This window comes from Rhincodon typus, chromosome 17, assembly GCF_021869965.1.
Source record: "Rhincodon typus isolate 14 chromosome 17, sRhiTyp1.1, whole genome shotgun sequence".
Lineage (NCBI taxonomy): Eukaryota > Metazoa > Chordata > Chondrichthyes > Orectolobiformes > Rhincodontidae > Rhincodon > Rhincodon typus.
Window position 1 is genome coordinate 11569939 of NC_063348.1, and position 17535 is coordinate 11587473.

The 17535-nt window shown below is 43.1% G+C and overlaps 1 protein-coding gene across 1 annotated transcript in view; it reads left to right on the forward strand.

The window, feature by feature from the left end:
• prr5l (proline rich 5 like) overlaps positions 1-17535 on the forward strand; it is a 115909-nt gene that overhangs the window by 27418 nt on the left and 70956 nt on the right. The window contains exon 2 of the mRNA XM_048607130.1: positions 4518-4788. Coding sequence (XP_048463087.1) covers positions 4670-4788 — 119 coding nt within the window. The 5' untranslated portion in view covers positions 4518-4669. The remainder of the gene's footprint in view (positions 1-4517; positions 4789-17535) is intronic.

The following is a 17535-nucleotide window of genomic DNA, read 5'->3' on the forward strand; positions in this document are numbered from 1 at the left end:
ACCACCCACCTCCAAGTTTCCCTCCAAGCCACTCACCATCCTGACTTGGAAATATATTGCCATTCCTTCACTGTCGCTGGGTCAAAATTTTGGAACTCCTTCCCTAATTGCACATTGGCATGTTTCTAGACTACAACTCAGTTCACCACCACCTTCACAGAAGCAATTAGCAATAGGCAAAGAATGCTGGCCTAACATGGATACACAATAGCACATAGATTCAGCAAAGGGAAGTTTTTGATACCTTGATGTCTTAAATTTTGGTTGTTTTCAAGAAGTGACTTCATGCCATATTTTCAGTTCATTTTTTCCCCGCATCTTTCAAGAATGAAAGGTGAACCAATTCCATTGTCTCACTCACTGTTACTATCACACTTTCACTCTCTCTCTCTCACTACATTCCATTCACACTATCATGAGATTACTCATTCACTGTCACTACCTTTGTCACTCACTGTTACTGTTTCTCTCACTTGCTGCTGCTGTGACTGTTTCTCACATATGGTCTCTCTCATGCTCACAATCATGACCTCTCTCGCTCAGCACAATTCCCACTCATGCTGATACTTGTGCCTCACTCTCAAACTGTGTCAAGTAGCAAAGTGATCATTTATTGACCTAGAAATTCCATCATTAGTCAGGTTTGGGAGACTTGAGTTCAAATTACAGTGGGACTACCAGGAGTTTAAATTCAGTTAGTTAGTTAACTACTTTTGAAGTAAAATGCTAGCATTAGTTACGGTTGACTGCGAAAATGCAAAATTGTTGGAATCCATCTATTCGGCAATACATTTGCTTTGCTAGGAAATTGGCAAATACCTGGGGGAAGGACAGCCTCGCTCACAGGGGCAAGTTCAACCTTACTGCCACTATGCAGTCTCATTCACAGGTTAACACACTGACACCCTGAGAAGTGGTGCAGGAAGACTGGGAGGTGGTTTAACCTGAAAAAGTGGTTGGGTTTGTAAGCCGGGTAACAGGTTATCAAGGGCTGTCATGCCTGGTGCACTGGGAAACTACTGCTTTCTTTTGTTCCCCTCCACATGACCTGTGGCATGCCAGCACCTCCTGTGGGTGTGACAGTTTAAATATATAACATTCTCATTACTTTCTCCACAGTGCCTGGCGTTGGCTGCCCAGCCCCCAGGGAAATCAAAGCAAACAGGCAGTGGGATTTAACAGGGGCTTTTATTTTTAACGAAATTATTTAAATGCTGCGATTGCCCTGCTGCCTCAACGAGGCGAAAGGCTATTTTCTGACAGGCCCATGCATTGGGTGCCACCTGTAACACTGCCTGGTCCCCTAGCACAGAGATGCAGCTCACAGGAGGCAATAGTCCCAAACACAGGGACTAACAGAATGAGAATAAACCTCTTGGGTGTGACTGAACACCAAGCCATTAACTTTTCTCTGCGTCTCTGATATCTGCAGGGCTGATTGGGAGTGATGACCAGAAGTTGAGTGATGCTCCTCGTTAAAGATGGAGCCCAGAAGGCACTGGCAATGGGCAGAAGGTCCTGCCCACCTATCTGTAAACATGGCTTTTTACCCCCTGCCATGAACTAAGAAAGCAATCCCTCGCCCCCTTTTTCCCCCAAGCAGAAATACCTCCTGCTTTTGGGCTGCACTCCATGCGAATGATCTTGTCTTTTTGAGACTGAGCATGTCACAGTCTCCCCTTGCAGCCCCACTCTCTCACACTGGGCTAGAATGAGGCATTTAGGGCAAGTTCAAACTTGCAGAAAAGATTCCATTTGTGTGTTATCAGACAATAAGCAGGTATCGTATGCTGCAAGGTGATATTATACTGAGAGGTGACTGCGAAAAGCAGGGACGAACAAGAGAGACAATTAGCGGTTAGTATTAAGTGGAGAGTACATTGCAACCTTGTACCAGCTCTTGTTCAACTCACTGATGGTATGAACCATTCTGAGAACAACAGGTTATCCTTAAACAGCAGAACTCTTTCTGTGATGAAACCTGAGAAGCTTTATATGCAAAGATATTAAATTATATGCAAATATGGTACATGTTGAATTCAAGCTTTTGACTCTGAAGCTTAGTGCCATTCTGTCAGGTATTAAGCAAGTGATCTTCTGATTGTATTGGTGGAAAAATAAAAGTTTGCCAAACAAACAAACAAAACCCTATTTTTAAAAAAATACTGCCTTTTTATTTGATTTGCTTTCAATGAGGCTGAATTCCTGGTCAGAATGGGAGCAGGAGATCTCTTTAGTCTAGTCTCACTGAGTAGAAAATCATTCTGAATTTAATGACACGTAGGATTTGAAAAGGACTTTTCTTCCTCTGTGCGAGTTCAGGATTGGTTACATCAGAAGGATCAATTCCTGATAAGAACAGGAGGTCGATATTAGAAACGTTATTGTTTTTGTGTGTGTGTGTGTCTGTTTTCGCAGCAGATTAGCCTTTCTGTCTGTGTCCCTGAATTTGATTAGTTTACAACTGCTGGAATCCATCCTCCTCCCACTTTCTGCCTTGCACTTCCATGTTTTGCTTTCTGGGTGAACTCAGTCCAGTGGCATCTGAGAGGCCAAAAGAGAATCTCTTTTTGTGTTCTGTTGATGCCTGTTCTCATGTAAATGAGCTGCCTTTGTAGAAGGGTTACACAGTATCGTATTAGCAAAACAACCTCACCAGCACCAGAATTTTAAAAAAATCCCTTTCAGAGTGCGGCTTTTCTGAAAAGTACAAGGGTGTTTTTTTGGACTTTGTTACAGATTAACCCCAAAAGGAAGATCTGTGTTAATATTGTGCTAACAATGTTGGGCAATTGCTAGCTGTATGCTGCAGCAAGTTCAGATAGAAAAAAACTAAACACTGTGCAGGAGGCTTGATGTAAGTAAGGTAACAAGACGCAACACCTTGTACAGAAGTGTGCACATCGCATGTTGAAACGCACTGGCTGCTTTTGTCTTAATAATTATTAACTTAATGCTTTCTAACTTTCTCTCGTCCGGGGAAAAACACATGCATTTATAGAGCATCTTCTATTATCTCAGGACATTCCAACATGATTTAAAGGGAATTTTTCTGAAGAAGGGTCCCGACCCAAAACGTCAACTTTCCTGCTTCTCTGTTGCCTGGCCTGCTGTGTTCCTCCAGCTCCACACTGTGTTTAAAGGGAAAGATGGTTGGTGCTATTAATTCCCGGCCAAGGCACAGTGACAAAAGGAGACTCTTGTAATCCACGGCAGTGCTGAGAGACTATTGGAACTCTTGCTCCAAAATCCAGTTTGCATTCACTGAACTCACACACGTATAGCTTCCAAGACAACAAGGTGCAGAGCTGGATGAACACAGCAGGCCAAGCAGCATCATAGGAGCAGGAAGGCTGTTGTTTCGGGCCTAGACCCTTCTTCAGAAATGGGGGAGGGGAAAGGGGTTCTGAAATAAATAGGGAGAGAGGGGGAGGCGGATAGAAGATGGATAGAGGAGAAGATAGGTGGAGGGGAAACAGACAGGTCGAAGAGGCGGGGATGGAGGGCAGTTTCAAGGCCGAAGAGATTACGAGAGAGTTGCAGTGGGAGAGAGATCCCCTGAGGTTTCATTGGGTTCAGTTGATTGCAGCCTTGTTGAGATTAAGTAACAGCACGGTTTGAGCATTGACTCTGGAAGCTACTAATCGCTGTAATTTAGGGTAATTCTTGCATTCTTTGCTGGAAAACCCCCAGGGAAATTGTGACAGGAGCTCAGTGAGACAGTACTCTCAGGATTTGTTGGTGACGTGTTTTTCTCCTTCTGCTTGGAGGTAAAAGCATCATTCTGTTATTTTGTAAACAATATATCCATGCAGTAAGAAAGAAAGGTTTACATTAGCTGTAAAACACCCTGAAATGTCCTGTGGTTATGTAAAGCACTGTTTAAACGCACATCTTTGTTTTTATATTCTGCAGCTGTGAAAGATATGGCAGATATATATGTCACATCTTTCATAGGTACAGAACGTTTTTATGACCAATTAAATACTTTATTAAATGTAGCGGTTGTTGTAATGTAGGAATAAGGCAGCTAATTTGTACCCAGCAACTTCCCACAGTTTGCTAAAAATGAAGCGATGGGATTGTCATTTCTGTTGGAGGAATATCTGTTGACCAGGACTCCCCTGGGTGGTCTTCAAAATAGTGCCATGGGATTGTTTACCTCTGCCTGAGGTGAGTGATGGGACCTCTCTGTTTGATGCCTGTTAACAATGGCATCTCCAACAGTGTAGCACCCCTTCACTACTGAACGCCAGTGTCAGCCTTGAGAATTTGTCAAAATCTCTACATTGAGATTTGAACCAACTCATTCAGAAAGCTGCAGATGGCTGAGGTAGGGTGTAGTTCATCTCCTGCCAAGTGCCCATTTCCATAATTGGGTGTCGCCTGTTTCTTGATGAAGGCCAAACAGGTTCCTTTTGAAACATTTGGAATTCCTTTCATTTTATGGTTGCCTTGTGGCATTTAATTAACAATAATTTATTTATTTTTCTCTCTTCTCCTTTACTTTCTTGCAGGTCCCATTGTTAACTTGCCTCTGTTGAAGGATGATCAGTTCATGCCAACTCCTTTAAAAAAACCCAAAGCAAAGACCTGGAGGCAACTCTCCACCCCAACAGTGGGAGACTGAGATCCGGGCCCCGTCTCCCATGGTTGAGCCTACAGGAGGATGGGCTCTTTCCGTAGACCCAGACCTCGTTTCCTGAGCTCACCAGTACTCAGTGACCTACCCCGCTTCCACGCTGCCAGGCAGGCAGCGCTGCTGGGTTCCAACCGAGCGTGGAACAGGTAAGAGCACCTTTCGTCAGTAGTGGCAAGGGTCTGCGACCAATTCCTAAACAAATGCATTGCTCCTGGAGAATTCAGTAGGTCAACGCATGAGTTGGCACTGCACTGTTTAAAAGCAGAAAGGAAGAGTATTATTTATATGATGAGGAGGTGCCGGTGTTGGACTGGGGTGGATAAAGTCAAAAATCACACGACGCCGGGTTATGGTCCAACAGGTTTGTTTGAAATCGCAAGCTTTCAAAACGCTGCCCCTTCATCGGGTGCAGTGAGAGAGGGCACACAGTCTCCGAGTTTATAGGCAGAGAGATCAAAGCATCGTACAACTGGTGTGACTGCTGTGAACAAACCTAAAACGGCCTATGGAGAACTCTGTTAGAAAGGAGAAGCACATTTCGATTAAGATGCAAATTCCAGGATCTGTTTTAATTCACTGCCCCGAGATAATTTAAAGGTTTTATCTAACTTTCTAAGCTTCAATCAGGCAGAGATACAAAAGGTGATATCTCCGATCAGATGCTGAATTATAGGTGTGAGGCCTCGTTCAGAATCTGTATCCGGAGTTTTACCTGGAATCAGGCTGGTTTTATTCCGAAAGCAGGAATTTATGAAATGCCTCACTGACTGACTGTGACTACAAATTTGTGTGTTTTTTTTTTCAACAAAATAAAATGCATCAGCAAATGGACAAACATCTTGGATGAAATGATTACCTCCATAGATTTTATGTGTGTGTGTTTGAATCTATGGGGGGAATCATTTCATCCAAGATGTTTGTCCATTTGCTGATGCATTCTGTTTTTTTTTTGAAAAAAAACACAGACAAATTTGTAGTCCCAGTCAGTGTGGCATTTCATAAATTCCTGCTTTTAGAATAAAACCAGCCCAATTCCTGGTAAAACTCCGGATACAGACTCTGAACGAGGCCTCACACCTAAAATTCCGTGTCTGACCTGAGATGTTCACTGCACTCACACCAGTTATATGATCCTTTGATCTCTCTGCCCTTAACCTCTCTGCCTATGAACCTTGCATCTGTGTGTTCTCCTCTCACTCCACCTGATGAAGGGGCTGCACTCCGAAAGTTTGTGAACCCGTTGGACTATAACCTGGTGTCATGTGATTATTTATTATTTAAATGGTGATATCTTGGGAAACATGGATGTGCAAAGGGTGTTCTTGTACATCAGTGTAATCAAATAGACAGGAGGGTGTAGAAAGCAATTGGGAAGGCAAAGGCTATATTGACTTTTATTGCAAGAAGATTTGAGTTTAGAAATTTGCAGTTATACTTGGTGAAATTGCACCTGGAGAATTGCATGAAGTTTTGATCTCCCTGTCTAAGAGAGGATATACCTACCATTGAAGGAGCACAGTGCTGACTAGGTACTACTGGATGTTTCCTTTTGATTTGGATGTCTGGAACCAGGAGTTACAGTCGAAGGATACAGGATGAGGAAACATTTCCTCCCTCAGAGCGTGGAATTTGCTCCCATAGACGGCTGTGGAGGCCGGGTCATTGAGCATGTTTTAAGAAACAGTTTGATAAATTTACAGATCTCAAAGGCTTCTCACAGTTTGGAGAGAAAGCAGGAATGTGGTGATGAGATCGCAGAGAAGCCAGGAGCATGTTAAATGACAGAGGAGGCCCAAAGGGCCAAATGAATTACTCCTGCCCCAAGTTTCTATGTCTGTTCCCTTCACAGACTAAAGTTTCGACTTTCAACCTAAGCAGATGGCCGTTATAGTCATGGGTAAATCATCATTATCTCCTCATCTCGTTTGGTGCTGTAGACACGTGCTCACAAGTCCCAATAATTTCATTCTAACTTGGCATTCATCCACAGAGACTGAACAGGGATGTTTGGCATAGCTACACAGCATACGTTTTGTAGAAGGAGACAGCACTATTAGACCCAGACTGGGAACTTTTGATGCTCGTGAACACACAGAATAGTGATGTTCCAATCCCCTAGTGATGATACTTTTCGTGATTAGAATATTCAACTTTTTTTTTCTCCCCCTCAAAATAAAGGAGGAAATCTAACCACGTAGGTTGTAGTGTTGGGCAAAGACCATGAAGATTGGTCACTATTTCAGCGGTTCTTCCTGTTACAGTATAGCCACCTCATCCTGTCACATGACAGAACCAATCCGTCCTCTTACGCCAATCGCTCTGGCTGATGTTTGTGTCACCACGTGTAACTGGAAACATTGGTAAAGGCTGTTTACATGTCTGTCTAAAATAAAAGCAGTGTTGGGTTTCTGAGAAATCAAGGGACAACATGATGTTTGTGACACTGGGCAAAGTTCCTGGCTGAGTGAGTCTAGTGCTCAGTATCAAAGCCAATGTAATTCAGTTTGTTTGCAGCTTACTGAGGGGCTCCCTCTTCTACAGAATCCAGTTACTGGTGAGGATTGACAAGTACAATAGAAACCCAGAACTCTGAAACATAGATAAAGAGTTGAAATCTAACCAGGTTCCCAGTCCTAATTATTGCTGGAAACCTGTGGACGGAGTGTGAATAAGAAGAGGACCGGGATTTTCTTTGTTAAGAAATAACTTGCATCCAGATTGCACCCTTTCTCAGAAATGTCTTAAGACCGTTCACAGTGAACAGCCAGCTATGACACAGGCCAACACCAGTGCCTGTTTTGCGCACAGCAAGATCCCACAAGTTCCATTCTACAAAGATAATTCATGCAGGATGGAACTGGAGCCAGTCTTTACATATTAATTTAGAGATGCAAGTTTCAAACATACACTTCCTAAACCAACAACCACAGTTTTACTGTCTTTATTTTACTGGGGCTCAAGTGAATTCCTGCCTTGTGTTTAATTCAAGTAACATTAATAAAAAAAATCTGGACCTTCCCTTTTAAAGAAAAATTAGAGTTAATGTGAATAATCAAAAACAAGTTAAATCAGAAAATGTTGTCTTTTGCGTTGCTTTGTGAGATGGGACGTAATAATTTCTTCAAAGATGCTGTTCAATTCAACACATGTATCCAACCATTTAGCTGTAGAGATTTCCTTCCTCTCTTTCAAGCCCAAAAGGTTAATCTATAACCTTTGATCTTACTTTCCTGGTGTATGCTTTATCTCACAATGAATGGTTATCGACATAACATTTAATGGGTATGCCATCTGCAGTGCATCACTTGTACACTTCAAATATTTGACAAATTAAAATCACACAGCCACTACTTCCTCAATAGCCCATGTTTCGTAGCTTTTTAACAAATATTTAAAAATGTTTATCTTTCCAAGCCGTACATTTCCTATTTTACCCCTTTTCGTTCACGGGATGTGGCCATCCAGCATTTGCTGTATATCCCTAACTGCACTTAGGAAGATGAGATGTTGGGAATGTATTAGAATTGTGTAAGAGATGATCTGCATTCTAGTGTTCACCGGGAATGTCAATATGTGAAGCATCAGTAAAACTGACTGAATTCCTGCTCCGGGGGCCATCTGAAGGTGGGTACTTATGTCTGTAAGGAATTTCTGTACAGATCACCTTTGTGACAATCTGCGTCTCCTTATCTTGTATATCAAAATAACATCCAAATTCACCCTGACTACCTAATTCCCTATTGCATCTCAATTCTTTATCCAAAAGTTCATTGGCAGCTTCAAAGCTGCTCAGTCATGAAAATGCCTGCTTCTGATTCTGTTCTGAGATGGTCCTGAAGCTTGTATTTCATTCTCTGAACCAATGTGAATTTGTCTCCCGCAGTGGATTTAATCTGGTACGTCAATGCTTATGTTATCCTTTGCAAGCTAAAACAAAATAGCCATGGATATCATGGTATTGAAGATTCCAACAGATGTTTATTACAGATTTTACATTATTCAAGCCCATGTCTGGGCTCGTGTTAAGCTGTTTGATTAGAGAGCAGCGTGCTCCCTGTTTCATGTCATGCTTCAAGTGATCCCCTAGTAAGATGATGTATGAGACTTTTGTCCTTCAGGTCACATTATATCCTAATCAAATCTCTTAAATGCATACCACCACTTTTCCAAAGATGAAACTTATCCCGAATAGGTATGTATGATTGCACATACACACACATTATCAGTTCAACAATTATTGCAAGTAATTAAAACAAAGTTTATAAGACTAGAATAATAGGGTGGTTGTGGCAGGGGATTTTAACTTTCCAAACATAGACTGGAACTGCCATAGTGTTAAGGGCTTGGATGGAAAGGAATTTAAGTATATACAAGAAAATTTTCTGATTCAGTATGTGGATGTACCTACTAGAGATGGCACAAACTTAACTACTCTTGGGAAATAAGGCAAGGCAAGTGACTTAGGAGTCAGTGGGGGAGCACTTTGGGGCCAGCGAATATATTTCTATTAGTTTTAAAATAGTGATGGAAAAGGATAGACCGGATCTAAAAGTCAAAGTTCTGAATTGGAGAAAGGCCAATTTTGACGGTGTTACGCAAGAACTTTCAAAAGGTGATTGGGGCAGATGTTTGCAGGTAAAGGGATGGCTGGAAAATGGGAAGCCTTCAAAAATGAGATAACGAGAGTCCAGAGACAGTATGTCCCTGTTAGGGTGAATGGTAAGGCTGGTAGATGTAAGGAATAGTGGATGACAAGAGAAATTGAGGGTTTAGTCCAGAAAAAGAAGGAAGTATATGTCAGGTGCAGTCAGCAGAGTTTGAGTGAATCCCTAGAAGAGTATAAAAGCAGTAGGAATATACTTAAGAGGGAAATCAGGAGGATAGAAAGGGGACATGATATAACTTTGGCAGGTACAGTTAAGGAGAATCCAAAGGGATTCTACACAAATACATTTAGGACAAAAGGGTAACTAGGGAGAGAATAGGGCCCCTTTAAGAATCAGCAAAGCCACCTGTGTGTGGAGCCACAGGAGATGGCAGAGATACTAAACGAGTATTTTGCATCAGTGTTTACTGTGGAGAAGGATATGGAAGAAATAGGATGTGGGCAAGTAAATAGCAACATCTTGAAAAATGTCTACATTACAGAGGTGGTGGTGCTGCATGTCTTAAAACACATAAAGGTGGATAAATCCCCAGGACCTGTTCAGGTATACCCTAGAACTCTGTGGGAAGCTAAGGAAGTGATTGCTGTGCCCCTTGCTGAGATACTTGTATCATCGATAGCCACAGGTGAGGTGCCGGAAGACTAGAGATTGGGTAACATGGTGCCACTATTTAAGAAAGGTGGTAAGGAAAAGCCAGGGATCTATAGAGCAGTGAGCCTGACATCAGTGGTGGGCAAGTTGTTGGAGGAATCCTGAGGGACAGGATTTTACATGTATTTGGAAAGGCAAAGACTGATTAGGGATAATCAACATGGCTTTGTGTGTGGGAAATCGTGTCTCACTAACTTGATTGAGTGTTTTGAAGAAGTAACGAGAAGGATTAATGAGGGCAGAGGGGTGGATGTGATCTATGTGGTCTTCAGTAAGGTGCTCGACAAGATTCCACATGGTAGACTGGTTAGCAAGGTTAGATCACATGGAATACAGGGAGAACTAGCCATTTGGATAAAGAGCTGGCTGAAAGGTAGAAGACAGAGGGTGGTGGTGGAGGGTTGCTTTTCAGACTGGGGTCCTGTGACCAGCGGTGTGCCACAAGGTTCGGTGCTGGGTCCACTGTTTTTTGTCATTTATATAAATGATTTGGATGTGAACATAGGAGATATGGTTAGTAAGTTTGCAGATGACACCAAAATTGGAGGCATAGTAGACAGTAAAGAAGGTTACCTCAGAGTACCTCAGATTTTTTTCTGAAGAAGGGTCTAGACCCGAAACGTCAGCCTTCCTGCTCCTCTGATGCTGCTTGGCCTGCTGTGTTCATCCAGCTCTACACCTTGTTACCTTAGAGTACAACAGGATCTAGATCCAATGGGCTAACGAGTGGCTGATAGTTTAATTTAGGTAAGCGTGAGGTGCTGCATTTTGGAAAAGCAAATCAGGGCAGGACTTATACTGTCAATGGTAAGGTCCTGGGACGTGTTGCTGAATAAAGGGACCTTGGAGTGCAGGATCATAGTTCCTTGACAGTGGAGTCGTAGGTCGATAGGATAGTGAAGAAGGTATTTGGTATGCTTACCCTTATTAGTCAGTGCATTGAGTATAGGAGTTGGGAGGTCCTGTTGCAGCTGTACAGAGCATTGGTTAGGCCACCTTTGGAATACTGCATGCAATTCTGGTCTCCCTGCTATTGGAAGAATGTTGTGAAATTTGAAAGGGTTCAGGAAAGGTTGACAAGGATTTTGCCAGGGTTGGAGGGTTTGAGCTACAGGGAGAGGCTGAATAGACTGAGGTTATTTTCCCTGGAGCATCGGAGCCCGAGGGGTGACCTTATAGAGGTTTATAAAATCATGAGGGGCATGGATAGGGTAAATAGACAAGGTCTTTTTCCTCGGGTAGGGGAGTCCAAAACTAGAGGGTGTAGGTTTAAGGGGACAGGGGAAAGATTTAAAAGGGACCTAAAGGATAACTTTTTCACACAGAGGGTGATGTGTGTATGGAATGAGCTGCCAGAGGAAGTGGTGGAGGCTGGTACAATTACATCATTTAAAGGGCATCTGGCTGGGTACATGAATAGGAAGGGTTTAGAGGGATATGGACCAAATGCTGGTAGTTGGGATTAGATTTGTTTAGGATATGTGGTCAGCATGGACAAGTTGGACCGAAAAGTCTGTTTCGGTGCTGTACAGCTCTATGACGCTGTCTATAACTCTATGACTAATACTTCAAACTTCAATGTAATGCTTTCAAGGGTGGTAATTGTATATCCATCTGAAGAGATGTGCATTGTTCTCAGTTGGTCTTCTTTGACAGCTTATTTGTTTTGCTGCTGGTTGCTGTCATTCAACATCGCCACATAATCATCATCGTCAGAGATTTCCTCCTCACTCTCTCTCTGTGCGATACACAGTCACACACAATGGTCTGAGCTGCGTCTGTTCCTTCACAGCCCTGACTGCCTTGTTGCATATTTCACAAATCTTTGCTGTCATCCATTAATGTGGGTTTTTATTTCTGAACACATTCTCTGCTCAGCACACAGGTATGGTAGCTCTCTATCTTTCTCCTCATCGATTTCTTTCATTCTCCTCTGTCTTTGAAAAAGTCTGTCACATGTCTCGGAATGATTAGACAATTAGTTGCTGGACAAGGTCCTTTGCACTTAACTTCCAAGCATATATTGTGATGGGTTTGGGAATTTATTTTCAAAAAATCATTTGTAGGATGTGGATGTCAGGGCCTGGCCAGCATTTCTTGCCCATCCCTAGTTGCCCTTGAGAAGGTGGTGGTGAGCTGCCTTCTTGAACCGCTGCAGTCTTCCTGCTGTGGGTTGACCCACAATGCTATTAGGGAGGAAATCCCAGGATTTTGACACAGCGACAATGAAGGAATGACGATATATTTCCAAGTCAGGATGGTGAGTGGCTTGGAAGGGGAACTTGCAGGTGGCGGTGTTCCCATATATCTGCTGCCCTTGTCCTTGTAGATGGAAGTAGTCGTGGGTTTGGAAGGTGCTGTCTGAGGATCTTCGATGAATTTCTGCTGTATACACTGCTGCTACTGAGCGTCAGTGGTGGAGGGAGTGGATGCTTGTGGATGTGGTGCCAGACAAGCAGGTTGTTTTGTCCTGGATGGTGTCAAGCTTCTTGAGTGTTGCCGGAGCTGCACCCTCCAGGCAAGTGGGGAGTATTCCATCACACTCCTGACCTGTGCCTTGTAGATGATGGACAGGCTTTGGGGAGTCAGGAGGTGAGTTACTTGCCACAGTATTCCTAGCTTCTGACCTGCCCTTGTAGCCACTGTGTTTATGTGGTGAGTCCAATGATAACCCTCAGCATGTTGATATTGGGGGATTTAGTGATGGTAACACCATCGAATGTCAAGAGATGAATGTTAGGTTGTCTCTTATTGGTGGTGGTCATAGTCTGGCATTTGTGTGGCACGAATGTTACTTGCCATGTGTCAGACCAAGCCTGGGTATTGTTCAGATCTTGTTGCATTTGAACGTGGATTGCTCCAGTATGTGAGGAGTTGTGAATGGTGCTGAACATTGTGCAATCATCGGTGAACATCCCCACTTCTGATCTTGTGATGGAGGGAAGGTCATTGATGAAGCAGCTGACGATGGTTGAGCCTAGGACACTATGCTGAGGAACTCCTGCAGGGATGTCCTGGAACTGAGATGACTGACCTCCAACAACCAAGACCATCTTCCTATGTGTCAGATATGACTCCAACCACTGGAGAGTGTGTTCCCTGATATCCATTGATTCCAGTTTTGTTAGGGCTCCTAGATGCCACACTTGGTTGAATGCAGCCTTGATGTCACTCTCTCCTCATCTCTGAAATTCGGCTCTTTTGTCCATGTTTGAACCAAAGATGTAATGAGGTCAGGAGCTGAGTGGCCCTGGCGGAATCCAAACTGGACATCACTGAGCAGTTTCTGCTTGATAGCACTGCTGATGACACCTTCCATCACCTTACTGAGAGGAGACTGATGGGGCGGTAATTGGCTGGGTTGGATTTGTCCTGCTTTTTGTGTACAGGACATACTTGGGCAATTTTCCACATTGTCGGGTAGATGCCAGTGTTGTAAGTGGACTGGAACAGCTTGGCTAGGGGAGCGGCAAGTTCGGGAGCACAAGTCTTCAGTACTATTGCTGGAATGTTGTCAGGGCCCATAGCCTTTGCAGTATCCAGTGGCTCCAACTGTTTCTGGAGTGAATCAAATTGGCTGAAGACTGGTATCTGTAATGCTGGGGACCACTGGAGAAGGCCGAGATGGATCATCCAATCGGCACTTCGGGCTGAAGATTGCTACGAAAGCTTCAGCCTTACCTTTTGCACCAATGTGCTGGGATCTTCCATCATTGAGGATGGGGATATTTGTGGAGCCTCCTCCTGCAGTGAGTTGTTTAATTGTCCACCACCATTCACGACTGGATGTGGCAGGACTGCAGAGCTTAGATCTGAACCGTTGGTTACGGGATCGCTTAGCTCTGTCTATCACTTGCTACTTACACTGTAATTGCTTTCCATTTGGTGTTGCAGAATAATGCAACAAGGCAATATGAAATCCTTGCTTTTGTTGCACGTTGCTTGGTGACCAATTATTTGGTAGTACATACTTCCTCTGGCAGCTCATTCCATGCAGTCACCACCTACTGTATGAAAAGGTACCCCTCAGGTCCTTTTTTAAATCTTTCTCTTCTCACCTTAAGCCCATACCCTCTAGTTTTGGACTCCCCTACCCTAGCAAAAAGATATTGGCTATTCACCCTATCCACACCCCTCATGTTTTTATAAACCTCAGTAAGGTCACCCCTCAGCCTGTGATGCTCCAGGGAGAAATTAACCCCAACCTTTTCAGCCGCTCCCTATAATTCAAACCCTTCAGTCCCAGCAACATCTTTGTAAATCTTTTCTGCACCCTTTCACGTTTAACAACATCTTTTGTGTAGCAGGGTGACCAGAACTGTATGCAATATTCCAAAAGTGGCCTCACCAATATCATGTACAGCCACAACATAATGTCCCAACTCCTATACTCAATGTTCTAATACTGCCGGTCCAAGGACCTCTTGGCCATCACCCTGAGTATTTAACCAACATTTCAAATTTCCAGTAGCGTTTCCTGCAATCGCCACGAATGTGGCATCTCTTTGTTCACTGGACCCTCAAGGAATATATGTCACCCAGCTCCACCCAACTGAGCAATTGGCCTTTCGGAGATGATAGTTCTGTACTGTTGGCCATGATGACTCGCTTTACCACAATCCAGCCCTGCTGGGCAAAAATACAAGGCATTTGAAGTACAAGGTACCTTGTTAACTTCTAACAGTAGTTAAGGATCCAAGGTTTTAGCATTAATGCGGATCAGTCATGAGGAATGAACATTAACAATTTGATTGCCATGTGTCATCTAACCACCGTCGTTTTGTAACCTTGCCGGGGCTTTTCCATTCTTTGTGACCCACTCTTAAATACAAATTAAATGCTGGCTTCTCCCAATTTTTCTCCAGCCTTGATGAAAACCTGGCTACCTTTTTATATAAATTATTCAAATATGCATAAAAAAATTAAAATGATTGGAATGCGTCCTAGAGTAGGACTATCTCACAGCACAGGACCCGGTTTTGGGATTTTGTCCTTAAATTAACCGATAGGGACCATATCTTCCAAGCATCTGAAGTGATGTCTTTGCATGATACTCCCAAGCCAGGGCAGTCATGAACTTGCAGTCTGATTGATCAGCTAAAAATTATCCACCGTTTAGTTGACCATCACATGATTCCATTCACCAAGTCCAGAATGGGGAAGATTTTCACTGTGTTCGTAGCTACAATGTTCATGTTTTTACAGATATCTCTGATGTTGTTATTAACCATTTTTCTGCCCATGATCAGTCAGAAACTGTGCTGGTGTCCAATCCATATCCATTTTCCATGACTTTTTTGACCATAACCATTTTGACCTTACTGTGTATTATTAACTTAGGAAAGTGAAATTTAGTCACCGTGTCCACAAAATGCACAAAGAAATATTTCTGCATTTGCCCTAAATCTTTGTGCACGGTGTAACTCCCTTGTTAAAGTTGTGTGTCCATTAGATTTACAATACAGTGTGGTAGTGACTTCCAATATTTTTACAGATTACCTATTTCCCTCTTATTCTTTTGTAATGAACCTTGTGTCCTCTTCATCAAGTATATCTGCATCTTTTAACAGGATTTTTCATCTTTGACAAGTTAGGTGAATCAATTGCAGAGAGATTTTTGTATTTTTCTCTTTGGTGCAACTGAGAATTGAGATGTGGGTCAGCTTGAACCTTGAACAGCCACGTGTTTTTAAGAAATGGAAGCAAAGAAAATTGCTCTTGGTGACACTGGCCTGGAAGATTCTTATGGGACTTCATTATTAATCTAAGGAATGCTGCGGACAGTTCGATCCCAGTGTGTAGCCATGCCCAGGACGAGCAACTAGTTGGACGTTGAATTGGTCAGTCAGGAGAGAACTTATGCTAAGCAGCCAGCCACAGAGAATATTGATTTTTAATAAAAATAAAATGTGAAAATGGGTTCTGACAGGTTTTGGCAAGTGCTCAACGACTTTGGAGGCTTTGGGACTGGCTGCTAAATTTTTCCTCTCCCTGGTTTTCTGTCCAGTTGAAGAATTGTAGACTGTTCAGAGAAAAGAATCCCAGTCTGTAGAAAATAAGTAACTAATTGGGTAAAGTCTACTGAAATTGTTCACATTCACCAGTGACTTGGAAATTAGATATAGTTACATGCCTGTGCATAACTCATTAACCAACGATTGCATGAAGGCTTGGCATCCATTGTTTAAAACTGTTTAATTGAACTGGCAAATTACAATTCTTTTAGCTTTTCAATTTATCTCCACTGTGTTTGTCAGTCTGCCTGTGTGTGTGTGAGAGTGCATATGGGTTATGATCAAAGAAAATTGGATTTAAATCATATTAATTAGATTTCCTTGTTTAGATTTCCTGCCAAATTGACAGTCTTAATGATAAATTGTTCATTTTTGTTTAAGTCGTTAAGTTTGTATCCAGCATTTATTATTCATAGAACAAAAACAGAAGTTGCTGGAAAAGCTCAGTAGGTCTGGCAGCACCTGTGAATAAAAATCAGAGTTAACGTTTCGGGTTTGGCAACCCTTCCTCAGACCTCTGTGTTCTAATGTCTAATACTTTAAGGAGAACCATCAGGTTTTGTTTAAAGGGTACAATAATGTCTTGACTAGATAAACTGTGGATCCATTGACTTATCAAAAGTAATTGTCTTGCCATTCTTCATATCATGTTTCGATTCTCCATTTCTTTCATTGAAGCTTTACCCAACATAATAAATATCTCACTATAGTCACTCCATTGCTATTTTGAACATGGTCTACTGCAGCTACGTATCTCGCTTTAGTGATCGCAAATTAGTGACCACCAAACTAAATAAAGTTGCTCTTTTATGTTTCTTCTCCTTACATATATCTTCACTACCTAGTGAATCAAGGTAACTTTCTAACAGGCTTGTTCCACATATTATTAAGTGTCCAGCACTGCACAATCAAATAGCCAACAACTAACATGTTCATCCCAGGACAATCCGACCCCACCACCAGACACTTTTCCCTCCCCACCCTCATCTGCTTTCCGGAGGGACCACTCTCTCCGTGACCCCCTTGTCTGCTCCACACTCCCCTCCAGCCCCACCACACCCAGCACTTTTCCCTGCAACTGCAGAAAGTGCTACACCTGCCCCTACACCTCCCCCCTCACCCCCATCCCAGGCCCCAAGAAGACCTTCCACATCGAGCAGATGTTCACCTGCACATCTGCTAATGTGGTATACTGTATCCGCTGTTCCAGATTTGGCCTCCTCTACATCGGGGAAACCAAACAGAGGCTTGGGGACTGCTTTGTGGAACACCTACGCTCGGTTCGCAACAAACAACTGCACCTCCCAGTCGCGAACCATTTCAACTCCCCCTCCCATTCCTCAGACGACATGTCCATCCTGGGCCTCCTGCAATGCCACAACAATGCCACCCGAAGGTTGCAGGAACAGCACCTCATATTTTGCTTGGGAACCCTGCAGCCCAATGGTATCAATGTGGACTTCACAAGCTTCAAAATCTCCCCACCCGCAACCGCATCCCAAAACCAACCCAGCTTGTCCCCACCTCCCTAACCTGTCCTTCCTCCCACCTATCCCCTCCT